Below are 12,644 nucleotides of genomic sequence, written 5' to 3'. Positions count from 1 at the left end.
GCGGGCAATCATGGCGGGAGGAGGTTTCGGTCATCTCAGCTCCATCTCGGATCAGTGAGACCTTGTCCCGAGTATGGCTGGAACACACTTCCGCTTTCCGAGTCCGAGATGGATTTTTGGACTTTAATTGCTATCCACTCATCCAAGTCATAATTGAGACACTGCGAAATGCCGGTTGTTCTCGATCGTCTACCGCACAGTAGATCCATTAGAAATGTGAAACACAATAGCATCTAGTGAGGTTGCTGTGCTGCTAAGAAAAGCGTTTAGAATACCATTCCAGTGAAAACATTAGTAAACCAAGTTCAAGAATTCAATAAAGGTTGGTAACCTCACAAATGATTGATCAAAAGCTCGCTAAGGGAGGCCAAAGGATCTAGAAACACTCGCTCGCCCCTAAGCCGAATCCTCTACTCTAACGTCCGCCCTCATAACCGCCGCCCGCGTTTTTTTCACTTCACCTCCTCTAGTATCATCAAACCAGTACCTATGCACAACCTCAAAACCCGACTTTTCGTACGATTTCATGGCAGGCACGTTATCATCGCCCAGGATAAGGGCCAACGTCACCGCCCTATTGTTTTCCTTTATTAGCGCGAGCTGTTTGGCAAAGTCGATGATTTTGTACGAGTGGCCTTTCCGTCTCTCGGACGGAAGGACGTACATGGCGTTTAGGACATAGGTGGAATCGACACCAGGAGCGGGAGGGCCGAAACTGACGGTGTCTGGCTGAAGATGCATCTTGTCCTCGTAGGATTTTGCAGCTGTCTTGGCTTCGAGGGGTCCGACCAAGGTAAGAGCCGCTAGCCATGGTGAGCTGAGGATGAGTGAAATGTTGTCTATGTCCTCGGCTCCATCGTCGGGTTCCGAGACGATGACGGTGTTGAGGGCCACGGGATTGTTCAATCGGGATGCCCAAATCTCCTCTGAAAAGGCAACTTCACGGGCATAGCTTGAACCGAAGCTCTCAGGTGAGAGTTGAAGAGAAAGAAGACGAAACTCCTTGTAGCGAGCGATGAGTTGATTCCATTGCGCTGGGTCAGGCAACGACTTGGGCAAGGCGACAGCTCTGGTGTTCATGTTGACGAGTGAGTGAAAACTTGACTTTGGAGGCGTGAAACTGGTATTTTAGACCCAAGTAAGAGGAACCCGAAAAGGGAAGAATACAGCGCTGAACTTCTTATGAGAGGGAGAAGATGTGGTGAGCTGTCGGTGCCTGCAGCTCTGAGTCACTTTGAGCTGCCCAAAAGAGTAATGATCAAGCACGCGATGGACGTTGGTCTTAGTCAGACGTTTAGCGACTGTCAATGTGATCTGGTCAGAGTGAGGTATTTCTTGATTTACCACTCATAGGAAATCTTCTTGATATACAAGTAATAGTCTTATTTGTGATAAGAAGTTGAACTGAACAAGTGTTGCTCGTTGAGGTTTAGTTGCAAGAAGAGAAATAGTTGATACAATTTGGGCTGTTGAAATTGGAAGCTAGCTTACTGAGGACCAGGAACACGGTAATGCAATGAAAATAAGACATTATGAAGAATTAAGGAATGTTTACCTCATGCGGAGGTTAATAGCTTAACAAATATCCAGCATAAGAACTCAACTACTGGGAAGGCACCTCGGCCTTCAACACTCTCTGTCCAATTTCGATCAGCTCCTCGTTCACAAAAGTGTCCTTTTCAAACCCATTCATAGCCTTGTCCAACAGGGCTGCTACCATCTCATCTCGCTGGATAGTCGGGAGACCTATGAGAACTCGAGCAACGCCTTGGATACCCTTGACCAGGAGGCCAGTGTGTTCTGTGTTGATCAGTCCGGGCTTAAACACACAAGCCTTTAAAGCGCCGTTGGATTTCTGCGCGCGCTCAATAACTTGTACTTCAACTTGGCCCTGCTATGTGTTAGGTGCATCAAACTGTGACTTTCGCGATCTAACGTACCCTCATCACAGAGTAGTCGCCTATGACCCATGGCTTCTTGGCCGGATCTCGTTCTGCATTGGAACCACTGACGTAGACGAAGCGGAAAGGCTCAGTCTTATTACGTTCGAACTTTGAAAATGCGTCGACTGCTGCTAGGGGGTAGTCGTTGCAGATCTTGCGCACTTCATCCTGGGCAAACATTTTGGATTTGGCCGGCGTAATGGCAATCAGCCTGCGACGTCGTCAGCATTAAGTTCCACGGCTTTGCAGAGGTCAATCACACCAGATACAAGCATCCGCATCAGATAATTCTGTTTTGACGCTCTCGGGATAGTTGATAAAGTCATCACAAGCAACCGGCTTCAACTTGGAGACATCGGCTTGCGATCCCGACACTTCCGGGATGGGGGTTTGTCGACGCGCTAGGGCGATGACGGACGTGATTTTTGGATGGGACAGGGCTTGACGGACAACTTCTGTGCCCAGGAAGCCAGTTGCACCAGCTACGACGAGCTTCATAATGATAGTCTTGGCTGGTGTTTGTGTTGTGCGGGGTTGAGTTGCAGTGGCTAAGAGAGGAATGCTGACGTCGCCCTCTACAGTGATATTTATACGAATCCTCCGATAAGCCACTTACGAACATGGTTCAGTTGCGCGTAAGCATGCAAAAAACAAGGATCAATCGCGAAACAGGATGAAATTGCTGCTCTAGATACACAAGAAGACGGAGTTTAGCTGCAAACTCCGAGATAAGAAAAAGAAGATTCTATCCAAGAACAAGAATTATACAGACTTTATGAAATAGGCGTCGACTTGAGGTAGTCGCACTTGGCGTTGTCAAAAGGACTTCCGCATCCAACCTCATTGTCCTTCTCGATAAACACAGCCGGCAGGTTAAAGTAGCACGTTGGGACCTGACCCCAAGCCAAGTTGCTCAGATCGATCTCCTTGCTGTCTCCTCCGTTAAGCCCGCAGTCAATGATGGCGCGGTAGAATGGCTCCCGGTCACCAAGTCCGTACGAAGCCATCTTGTCGTAGATATCGGCGCCGGCCTCGACCCACTCATTCTCGCGGTTGGGGTTCGGGTTGTTCTTCATGATGTAAAAGCAGTATTCCTCTCCGTCCTTGAGCTCAAGCCACTGTCGACCAGAAGCGAAACCACAGTCCTCACGGGTACGCACATTGTCACGCTTGTCAGCAACGAGGTGGTACCTGGCTGCCTTCATGACATCGCTGGCTACCTTTTTCTGAATGTTGTTTGTGATGGACTCGATAGTCACGCGGACTGCTTCTTCGTCGTCATCGACAAGGAACCAACCGCCGTTGAAGAACTTGGCAATCTTGGTCTCGAACGTGTCAAACTTGGGGGCTGGGAGGGAGTTGTACTCCTCTTCGCTGCGGCCTCCACCCGTGGCGATGCGGAGGGTATCTTCGAGGGATGTTGTGGCTGCCTCAAAGGCGTCGGCGAGGGCGCTTGAGATGGTGCCTTGGTCGACCTCGTCGCCGGTTAGGGAGAGGGCGGAGAAGATGCCAGCCAAGATACCGAAGCCGGCAGAGATTCCAGAGCCCTGGTCGTGTTAGTCAATTGCTGTGAATGCAGAATGATAAACTTACAACACCGGGCACAAGACCTCCAACTGCATTTCCAATAGTAGCAGCAGCAGCAATCCAACCCCGGACCTGACTCGGGTTATCCTCAGACCCGTCAAAGTCCTGAACCATCTGAGGAATCCTCAACCCGCTGATGAGCGTCTCTTGAGTGAACTGGCGGTCCAGCTCGCGGAACTTTTCGTGCATACCCTTGACGGCCTGGAAGATCCAGTACGAGTTCTTACCCAGGGGCGTCGTGCCGAACCGGTCAAACTGGTCTTCGCAGCTCAGGCCGTCCATGGGGTCGCAGTCGTTGCCGAGGGCGGCGCATCCATCAGCGCCGGATTTGCCTGAAGCGCCGCCCCGGACTTGGCCTTCCATGTTCTTTACCCATGACTTTTCATGCTCTGCGGCAAGTTAGTGCCGAGCTTGGTGTTATACGTAAGTGTATCAAGGATTGGACACTTACCCCAATGAGTCTTGATGAACAGCTCAAGAGATACACCCGCAGCTGTCTTTTCCCAGAGGTCATCGGCACCTTCTGGAGTTCTCAGGTCCCAGCCCTTACAGAGTGTCTCTTTGCTATCCAAGACATCCTGTCGCTTGGAGACAAGCGGCGAGGCACTTGTCGACGCAGCAAGAGCCAAAAGAGCGGAAGTGGACTTCATTGTGAAGGTCTGGCTCCAAGACAAGATGAAGCTGGGTATTGAATAGGTAGCCCGATGTTAAAACTTTGAGGTCTGTGTTGACTTCTAGATGATACGGAAGCAGTTACACGAACAAGGCTGCATTTATATACAATTACAACCACAACTCCATAATCGGCATATCGGCAGCCCATAATAGTATCAATACTAAGCATAGATCTTGGCAGCTTACGCTTTGGTCGGTTAACGAGATGAACCGAACCGTTCGCTGACGATATGCCCACAAAGGATCGAGTTCCCTACGGGTGCACGTTCTGATCGGGGAATTAAGGACTTTGGTGACACGCGGAAGGATCCAGAAGGATTCGCTTCCCCATGTTTATTGAAACCTCAGCCCTAGAAGGAAGGTCAGCGGTTCAGTCTATAGTTAGGGTCGAGGTAGGATAGGAAAAGCAGTTGAATTCGCGTTTTCGGCATTCATCCATGAGTGTTGACGTATCTTAACCATTGAGATGACATCAGTTAACCCTAGCACCAATCCACGAAAGAAGTTAACCCCGGGCTTGATCATGATCAACTTGAAACTCGGTCCGTGTTCGCACATTATGATAGACGGGTACCCTTCCCGAAGGTACAGAGTGCCGTGATAGACTACCAGGCTGATTCCTCTATCAATGTCTAAGCCCCATGCTAGCCTACCCGTCTGTTCCCTGCCAGAGTCCTTAAATTTCTTAGTAGGACTGGATCGGCATCAACTCAGCCACGGCAGTCGAGTGGCCCCATTCAAGTGGAGTGACCAACACCCTATCATTGAACAACCCTGCACGGCCGTCCGAGTTGGTTGAGCGTTGACTGCCACAAGAGGATATGCAGGACTCTTAATCTTGGTCGCAAGTTAGTTTGAGACATTCAATTCTTATGATCACGTTGCTTTTCCCGTTCTGGTGCTTCGAATACACCTCTTTTGACGGGCAGCTGGTCAGACCATTCACAAATGCCATCCCAGTCTATCCGTGCCAGTGCATGAACGTAATATCACTCCTTGTCAGGACGCCCCAGAATAGGCAATTCAAATATGGGTCTGGCTATAAATCTTACCAATTGCTTTCAACCTCAGATCTTTTCGGGTCCGAGGAGGCCGAGTGATGGCGCAGCAACTTGGCTTACAAACCTGCCTTGGTCTTGGCATAAGCGTCTGGAGCCAGGAAGGTAACTCAAGAGAGGCCACTATGCAGCTCCTGCTTAGTTTTGCTTTCTCTCAACTTAGCACTACACGCCCACACGTAGAGTAATGGCGGGGTGCCAGCAGAAATCTACTTCGCTAGGGCATCCTTATTGAGAGAAACCTAATTAGGACTTCTCAAGAATCCTGGTGCTAGAATCTTAGCCTCGTCTCCCATCCAGGCTGAACATCTTGTCCCGTTTGCATTGAAACGCCCAGGTCTCCTAGAGATACTAACTGGTCTAAAGCCCGGTATGCAGTTTGTGTGATGCTCGTGGCTCCTCACTGCCGTCGTATCAATGACCTACAGAGCCTGTCACGATGAATATTTCAAAACTGGTTGAGGGTAAATTGCAGGCTTTCAGTCACGTTTATGGGTAGTCCATCAGCAATGAGGACGTATGGACTATTCTCGCCTCCCCACCGTGTTAGACATAGCATCGTGTTTTTTTACGCCATGACTCTACCATGTTGATCAGAGGGCACCGCACTGGTTGAATAATTGAAACACTGAGCCCATTGGAACAGGTCATTAACTGAATAGTAGCAGGAGTCTTTACGGGTTGAGTTGCAAACAGTTTCCGGAATATATCAGAAGGCATTGCGCGCAACAGTGTTGCAGAAAGCTAACAATAACGACAAACTAGCATACAGTCATTCTAATCTCCACAGCTACCTTACAGAGTGATTTTATCTCGAAGCAAAAGCTCAGCTGTAGCATTTCTAGCCAAGAAACTTCCCTCATATCTCAAAACATCCAAGTTGACCCAAGGATCAGAGATTGACCTCTTCGGAAAGCTGATGTGTCCCTTTCCCAACCAAATCTCATTGCACTTCATACCCAAGCCGCAGGGGATGAACTCCTGAACTGAGGGGGGCTGTCCGACATATGGTGAGGGGATACTGCGAAGATTGAGCATCCATCTGTCTGGCTGAGGCGCGCTAGTAACCAGCTGTTCTGGGACGAATTCAAACTCGACCATCTTTCGTCCCATGGGTCGTTCCGTGCCGCCGCTGACGAGTCGGGTACCAGTGAATTGCTCAATGACAGTCTTTCCGTGAACCTTGGGGAAGCCAAGGAGCTCGCGTCCAGCAAATATGGCGGCATCGTTGTCGAGAACGAAGAGAAGATTATAATGAAACTTTTCGCCCTTGTAGGTGACCTCGACCTGATGAGCGTATTCGGTGTAGGCTCCGACAGGGCTCATTCCGTAGCTTAGGAATAAAGACGTCATAAGTGGCTCTTCTTCCAATTCGAGGACATCTGGGACGAGAGGGGCGACTTGAGATGCGGCAACTCGATAGGTAATGCCGACTGCGGTGGTGTTGGTGAAGACCCCCTTTGCCCTGGAATATGCCGGAGCAAAGGTTGGCAATGATTCGCCATTCAAGTTCAACGTCCCGAAAGGCATGGCTGCTGTGCGTTTATTTATGTAATTGTAAATCTGAGAAGTGGTGTGTGAGAAGGATGTGCGGTTGGTTTAGAGTGTGATGGCGCCACTGTCAAGGCATGGAATGTATTGACTATCCAAAATCCAGCAAAGGGATTGTTGGCTTTCTTAAATAGTGATTTACTACGACTGAACAAGTTCTCTCAGGCAAGCCCCGAGTCCCCGAGTCGATGCTGTTTCTCATGTTGACCGCATAGACCTCGTCTTATGAAACTCGTGATTTGCTGACGTTGCTTGCATGAGGCGGTGGTCTGATTGAGCAGTCCCAGTTTAATCAACCCACCGCGCGCAATCTCGTGGATATGATTTCCCCAGTTCACATGAAAAGAGCCGAGGCATGATTAATGCCCCGGTCCGAGACTATTCCCGAGTCCGTGAAAGCTGGGTTACGTGGTGGTCTTCCATCACACCATCAACCACTCCCACCATGCACCCGCTAGGTGTTTCGTTTTTGCCAAGATCAACAAACACGCAGGGGATACAACCAGACTATTGAAATCCACTGCAAGCAAAAGTTTCTCTCCAATCAATTCTCCGATGACCTGCGAATCTTCACCAGACAAAACATCACAGCGGAGGAGGCGGCAGAATGCCCTGGCTCAGCGGAATTATCGTATGTTTCATTAGCTGCTTCATCTCGTGCACACGACTAATCCTTGAGGACAATAGGCGCACGGCAGAGGGAAAGAAGAAGGGTACTGGAACGTTTCGCTGTCTCTCGTATCCTCTTGCCATCTTCCCTGGAAGTCTCATGCACGCATGATTATGGCGTAGCATATGCGCAACCAGCCTCGCAGCAGAATCTCGGATCAACCCAGTTGACAAGAAGAACCATCTCTTCTACCTCGGCCGACACGGGCTTCCACCCTCTAGGCATCACACGAGGATTTACCGCCACCGACTTCTTCTCCTGTATCGGTTCCTACCCCGAGAGGGAACGTCGTACTTTTTTCTTGTTAATGACCAAAGAGCTATTCGGCATCCGGGACATTATCAAATATGGCCTCATCTTCTTGGGATACCCCGTGAGCTCATCACTCTACAACAACGCTATGCATGTTCCGATGAGCCAATGGCTACAGGACCTTCAGCAGAGTCTAGGCGACTTTGATTTTGGAGAAGCCATCAAAGCTGGCATAAGCGTCCTCGGAAAGTTAAACATACCTTCGGGACGTAATTCCAGGATTCACGAGATAGTTGCATCTCCTCTTCGGGGTCAGGTCGCAGATTACATCCTCCTATGTCGAGTTTCATTCGTGTCCGCCGTGTTCATGAATGCACTCCACCTGGGAATCCCGTGGTACGACCTCATATCTTTTGAATCCGAATCACCTTTTTCTCGTCTAAGAGAGCAACTCGTACAAAGGGAGAGCTCGGAGGATGCCGATCAGGCCGCTCAAATACGACTGGCGTTTGGAGATCATCTAAAGGGTATACAGCCTGACCTTGTGCCCACAGACGCACAGCTCACTATCCATCATCATCCAACATTAGACACAATCCCATGGCCAGGCTTTCGTTCCAAAGTCATTGCTGCGGTCCACTCAGATCCCCCGTCAATTGACAGAGAAGACTTCTGTCTCGACTTGCTCAATGACGGTCTTCGATGCTGGGGCTTTGCTGACGGCAACTCGTTTCCTTCGGCAGCACCTTGGGATGCCCAGAACTGGGAAGCAGCTCCGTGGTTTTTGGAGAAGTGGGAGCATCTTACTGACGGGAGAGATGGGGATGAGTGGAAGATAAGTGCTCGGTGGTGGTCTATGGGCGCAAGGAGGAATGTATGAGTTAGACATGGACCTCAAATTGGCTCTTGTAATCCACATTTAGAGAGACAGAATATCATAGATTCGAGTTATAGACTTGTATTCTTCAGAGTGGATTCTGAATATTCTGGGGAGGACCCCAGTCCACAAATCTCAACAAAATTGACCCTAGCATCGCCGAGGCGTGAATCAACCTCGGCACATTAACCTTAATGGAAGTTTCCGTAGATCATACCTACGTCACGTGCCTTATGCACATAACGTCACCCGCAGCCAACGTCACCTGCATCAAGGAGCCGCATTGTTGTTTCGGAGTCGGTCTTCGTTGCAACTCCATGTTTGAAGAATCGAAAGATTGCTCGGTCCGATTACAATATCCCATCTAGAAAGATTGCCGACTGTTCCGACTAGAAGCCTGATACGATAACCCACGTTGGTTCCAGACTGGGAGAATAAAGAGAGCTAGCCCTTGAGGAGATCTTGGGAGATATATTTAAGAGCAAACGTCTGGTCGTCTTCTCCTCTTCACCAAACATATCTATTTTACCACATACAACACATCCATCATGCAGGCATTCCAATACGGCGGTCCAGATTCTTCATTTCAACTTCGAAACGTTCCTGTTCCTGAGCCGGGACAAGGCCAGGCCCTGATCTCTGTCAAGGCCGCCGGCCTTTGTCACACCGACGCCCACTATGTCGACGGACACGGCATTGCAATGCTGGGCTCCCTTCCCATCACGCTTGGACACGAAGTAGCCGGGACTGTCGTCAAAGTTGGATCAGAGCCGTCTCCGGTCCAAGTCGGTGATCGCGTAGTTGTAGCTCTGGTAGCTCATCCTGTCGAGAAAGCAACCCGAGCCACGACGATTGGACTCGGCTACGACGGGGGCTACGGCGAATTTGCGATTGCTCATTATGAGCACCTGGTCAAGATTCCAGACGGTGTGTCATTCCCTCAAGCAGCCGTGGCCACGGATTCAATTTCGACGGCGTATCACGCTACAATGGTGACCGCCGGAGTTACAAAGTCGTCAACGGTTGCAATCATTGGAGTCGGCGGCCTCGGTCTTAACGCAGTCGCAATTTCAGTGCTTCAGGGTGCCAAGGTCTACGGAATCGACATCAACGAGGACAAATACGAAGATGCGAAACGCCTAGGCGCTGTCGCGTGTGCCTCAACACTCGGCAGTTTCCCCGACGTCGTTTTTGACGCCGTCATCGACTTTGTCGGACTCACGCCAACCATTTCCGCCGCTGTCTCGTCAGTTAAAAAGGGTGGAACAGTTGTCATGGTTGGACTCAATGGTGGAAACGTGGAAGTCTCATCTATGTTGTTGGTGACAAAGAGTATCAATTTGAGGGGGTCATTTGGCGCAGCAAAGGAAGAGTTGTTGGAGGTGTTGAATCTGATTGCTTCGGGTAAATTGACACCGAAGTTGACCGAAATACCATTCAAGGATGTGGCAAAGGGGTTGGAGGATATTAAGAAGAACAAGGTGGAGGGCCGCTTGTTTGTCCGCCCCAGCGCGGAGTAGGAGGTCAGCAGAATTGCAAGGTCGAGAAACGAGGATATTCCTGACTATTTGAAACCGTCCAAATTGCCTTTGAAGCTTATAATATAGTAAAAACAAAGTTGGATCTAACAGAGTGAAAGGAAACTCCGTCGGAGCACTGAGACAGTGTGGCAGCCATCGCCAACGCGAACCAATTAAATACTACAATCCGTAAGACAACCCTGGTTGAAATGCATGCAATGCCCTTAAAAAAGCGCCCGGCCTCAGTCTACTGTCTACCAAGACCCCTGCAACAACCTCTGCCTGCCGAATACGCGCTGCAGCTAGCTTGCTTGGGGCATGGCGCGCGAATAGCTTCATGCACCCTGGACACAGCCGCAGGCAGGCATTGGGAGTTAATACACTTTGGGATTGAGTAAACGCCATACATAAAGGAGGGGCTTGGCTCGCGCTGAAACATGCCGGGCTTTCGACCTTTAATATTCACAACTTTTCGGCCGTTGTGCCGTGACGCCGTTCCCATGATAGAATCATCATCCTCGTTTATCGCATCGTCGATTCCCCTGCTTCACAATGCGGTCAAATCGCTAATCTTTAAGTGCGCCGAAATTCTCATGGCTTTGTTTATATGGAAACTCTTTTCCCTCTTTGCCGCCCGCTCTCGTCAGTTCACGGCATATCTCATGTTTGCCGAGGACTATGTACAACGCTTGCTTTTTCTGTCTTCGCGTGGCTTCTCGCGCGCCACTCTCCTCGTCCTCGGCTTTAGTCTTCTCAATGTGGCTGCCTCTCTCTACGGGACCTTGCTCTGGGCACTTGACTCTCCAGGCTACATCTTTCGACAATCCGATACCACGGCCGCCGAATATGCACACCTAAGCATCAAGAACCCCCCCTATATCGTTCAGTTGCATCTTGATCCCGACAGCCTTGACGAAACAAATGCGACTCTTTCCCAAGTCGTAGGATCAGAACTTTTCCAACCCGGACTTAACTACACCTTGACTGGCGACGTCAGAAGAGGAACTCCCGAGATTACAACACCAACGCGACAAGACGACGTTGGGGCGCGCATCTGGCTTGACGATACTGGCTTCTCGGTTTCGCCAGATAGTTACGCCATGCTACCTGAGACCTCCACCATCGACGGCCAAGCTTTCCCCAGTTGTACATTATTTAGAGGAGGCTCCGCGGCCTGGAACTGCACCTTCAACAATACCTTCTCAGTGTCGATCATAAACACAGTTGTAGGGCTCCCCGAGGTACACTGGGACGACGCGTCAGATTTGAAACTGGATTCGAGATACGTCAAACCCAACAGGATTGACAACATCTGGGCTTCTTTTGGAGCTGGCGGCGGATCTGCGGTAATGATGCAGGTCTTTAGTGTTACTAAAGGAACGAGGCGGCATACCTTTGTCGAGTCTGTCCTTCGCGTCACAATATTGACGAGTCCTGGTATTCCATTTGCCGAAAAGGACGTGGACAATCTGGTACGGCGGACCTGGAGTACCAACGAGACTGAGAGAAAGGATCCCCTAATCGACAAGATTGTGGGTGGCATGATGAGAGCACAAGATGAAGACCTCAGTTTCCAATTCGGAGCCAACACGGTTGTTAACTCAAACCTCACGGCGCTTCAATCCAACTGGGGTTACCTAACTGCCGTCGGCTCGAACGACAAAAGCGTTTACTCCCTCGTCAGCATCACCTCAACCAACATCACTCTGATAAGATCCGAAACCCTTGATAAAGCACCATCAGCACTAGAGAAGTGCGACCAGGGATCGTTTCAGAATGAGGCTTTTGGCGGAAAGGTTACACAGACTGATTGTGCGGCATCCACATCCGACGATGAAACCAACAAATTCTTTGGCCAAGTCGACACTGCTGCTGTTCTTATAGCATACGGCCTTGGAAACGGTCGTTCCAACGTCAGCTCAGAGTCCCTCAATGAGGACGTGTTGTCCTGGACCGAGAACACATCGGCCACACTGGAAAACCTCCTCGTTGCAAGAGCCTACATGGTCAGCATTGATCCATCCTCGGTTACAATTAATGTACAAAAGTTGATGGTCGCCATGTCTGGCCTACAACTCCTTCTCAGCGCCCTCGCAGCGGTTCTCGCAGGCGTCGCATGGCTTGCTTTATCTTTCCTTGCCGACGCATACTGGTCCAACACCTTCTTAGCAAGCGTGATGCATACCACGTTGGAGCGGAGCGGCAAGAGGTCTGGTTACGTGCAGAACCCGCAAAATGTCGAACTCCTGTCAGGAAATAATGGGGACTTTATCGCAGTGGCTGGTAGGGCAGTTGTCCTTCAAGATCGACCTTCGGATGGGTTCTTGGCTCAACAACAATGGATGGCGGGTAATCAACCCGTTGCGTACTACTCTCAAGTACCTACTTACGCAGACCCGAACATTCCGATTCAGCAGACAGGGCACAATCAACCCATGCCCTACTATTCTCCAATGCCTACTTACGCAGACACAAACTTTCCGCTTGAGCAGAGGAAAGAATAATCAGAAT

General features: G+C 50.0%; 7 protein-coding genes across 7 annotated transcripts; 3 read left to right on the top strand and 4 right to left on the bottom strand.

Annotated features, from left to right (window-relative positions):
- Nucleotides 1-396: 396 nt before the first annotated feature.
- NECHADRAFT_90656 (uncharacterized protein) lies at nucleotides 397-1,080 on the bottom strand (the record flags this gene model as incomplete). The annotated part of the gene is made up of 1 exon (XM_003045709.1): nucleotides 397-1,080. The coding sequence occupies one exon, from the start codon at nucleotides 1,078-1,080 to the stop codon at nucleotides 397-399; it is 684 nt and encodes a 227-aa protein (XP_003045755.1).
- A 356-nt stretch (nucleotides 1,081-1,436) lies between these two features.
- NECHADRAFT_102411 (uncharacterized protein) lies at nucleotides 1,437-2,474 on the bottom strand. Its single transcript, XM_003045708.1, has 3 exons — nucleotides 2,206-2,474; nucleotides 1,941-2,154; nucleotides 1,437-1,891 (listed from the first exon to the last, which is right to left on the bottom strand). The coding sequence occupies exons 1-3, from the start codon at nucleotides 2,439-2,441 to the stop codon at nucleotides 1,604-1,606; spliced, it is 738 nt and encodes a 245-aa protein (XP_003045754.1). The 5' UTR covers nucleotides 2,442-2,474; the 3' UTR covers nucleotides 1,437-1,603.
- Nucleotides 2,475-2,716: 242 nt separating this feature from the next.
- Nucleotides 2,717-4,180, bottom strand: NECHADRAFT_33837 (uncharacterized protein; the record flags this gene model as incomplete). The annotated part of the gene is made up of 3 exons (XM_003045707.1): nucleotides 2,717-3,490; nucleotides 3,537-3,919; nucleotides 3,982-4,180. The coding sequence occupies 3 exons, from the start codon at nucleotides 4,178-4,180 to the stop codon at nucleotides 2,717-2,719; spliced, it is 1,356 nt and encodes a 451-aa protein (XP_003045753.1).
- A 1,878-nt stretch (nucleotides 4,181-6,058) lies between these two features.
- Nucleotides 6,059-6,793, bottom strand: NECHADRAFT_33615 (uncharacterized protein; the record flags this gene model as incomplete). The annotated part of the gene is made up of 1 exon (XM_003045706.1): nucleotides 6,059-6,793. The coding sequence occupies one exon, from the start codon at nucleotides 6,791-6,793 to the stop codon at nucleotides 6,059-6,061; it is 735 nt and encodes a 244-aa protein (XP_003045752.1).
- A 576-nt stretch (nucleotides 6,794-7,369) lies between these two features.
- On the top strand, nucleotides 7,370-8,616 carry NECHADRAFT_75926 (uncharacterized protein; the record flags this gene model as incomplete). The annotated part of the gene is made up of 2 exons (XM_003046278.1): nucleotides 7,370-7,445; nucleotides 7,502-8,616. The coding sequence occupies 2 exons, from the start codon at nucleotides 7,370-7,372 to the stop codon at nucleotides 8,614-8,616; spliced, it is 1,191 nt and encodes a 396-aa protein (XP_003046324.1).
- Nucleotides 8,617-9,161: 545 nt separating this feature from the next.
- Nucleotides 9,162-10,133, top strand: NECHADRAFT_32881 (uncharacterized protein; the record flags this gene model as incomplete). Its single annotated transcript, XM_003046277.1, has 1 exon — nucleotides 9,162-10,133. One exon carries the CDS (start codon nucleotides 9,162-9,164, stop codon nucleotides 10,131-10,133), a length of 972 nt encoding a protein of 323 aa, XP_003046323.1.
- Nucleotides 10,134-10,633: 500 nt separating this feature from the next.
- NECHADRAFT_33154 (uncharacterized protein) lies at nucleotides 10,634-12,637 on the top strand (the record flags this gene model as incomplete). The annotated part of the gene is made up of 1 exon (XM_003046276.1): nucleotides 10,634-12,637. One exon carries the CDS (start codon nucleotides 10,634-10,636, stop codon nucleotides 12,635-12,637), a length of 2,004 nt encoding a protein of 667 aa, XP_003046322.1.
- Between the last annotated feature and the right edge of the window lie 7 nt (nucleotides 12,638-12,644).

The sequence above is a fragment of the Fusarium vanettenii genome (genome assembly GCF_000151355.1).
Source record: "Fusarium vanettenii 77-13-4 chromosome 2 genomic scaffold NECHAsca_18_chr2_1_0, whole genome shotgun sequence".
Classification (NCBI taxonomy): domain Eukaryota; kingdom Fungi; phylum Ascomycota; class Sordariomycetes; order Hypocreales; family Nectriaceae; genus Fusarium; species Fusarium vanettenii.
The sequence above is the reverse complement of the archived record's forward strand: the minus strand, read 5'-3'. Positions and strand labels throughout refer to the sequence as shown.

Coding starts and splice junctions, on each gene's coding strand:
- NECHADRAFT_102411 (XM_003045708.1), bottom strand. CDS start 2,441: ATGAAGCTCGTCGTAGCTGGTGCAACTGGCTTCCTGGGCACAGAAGTT. Junction 2,155..2,205: donor GATGCGGATGCTTGTATCTG/GTGTGATTGACC, acceptor ACGACGTCGCAG/GCTGATTGCCATTACGCCGG. Junction 1,892..1,940: donor GCGACTACTCTGTGATGAGG/GTACGTTAGATC, acceptor AACACATAGCAG/GGCCAAGTTGAAGTACAAGT.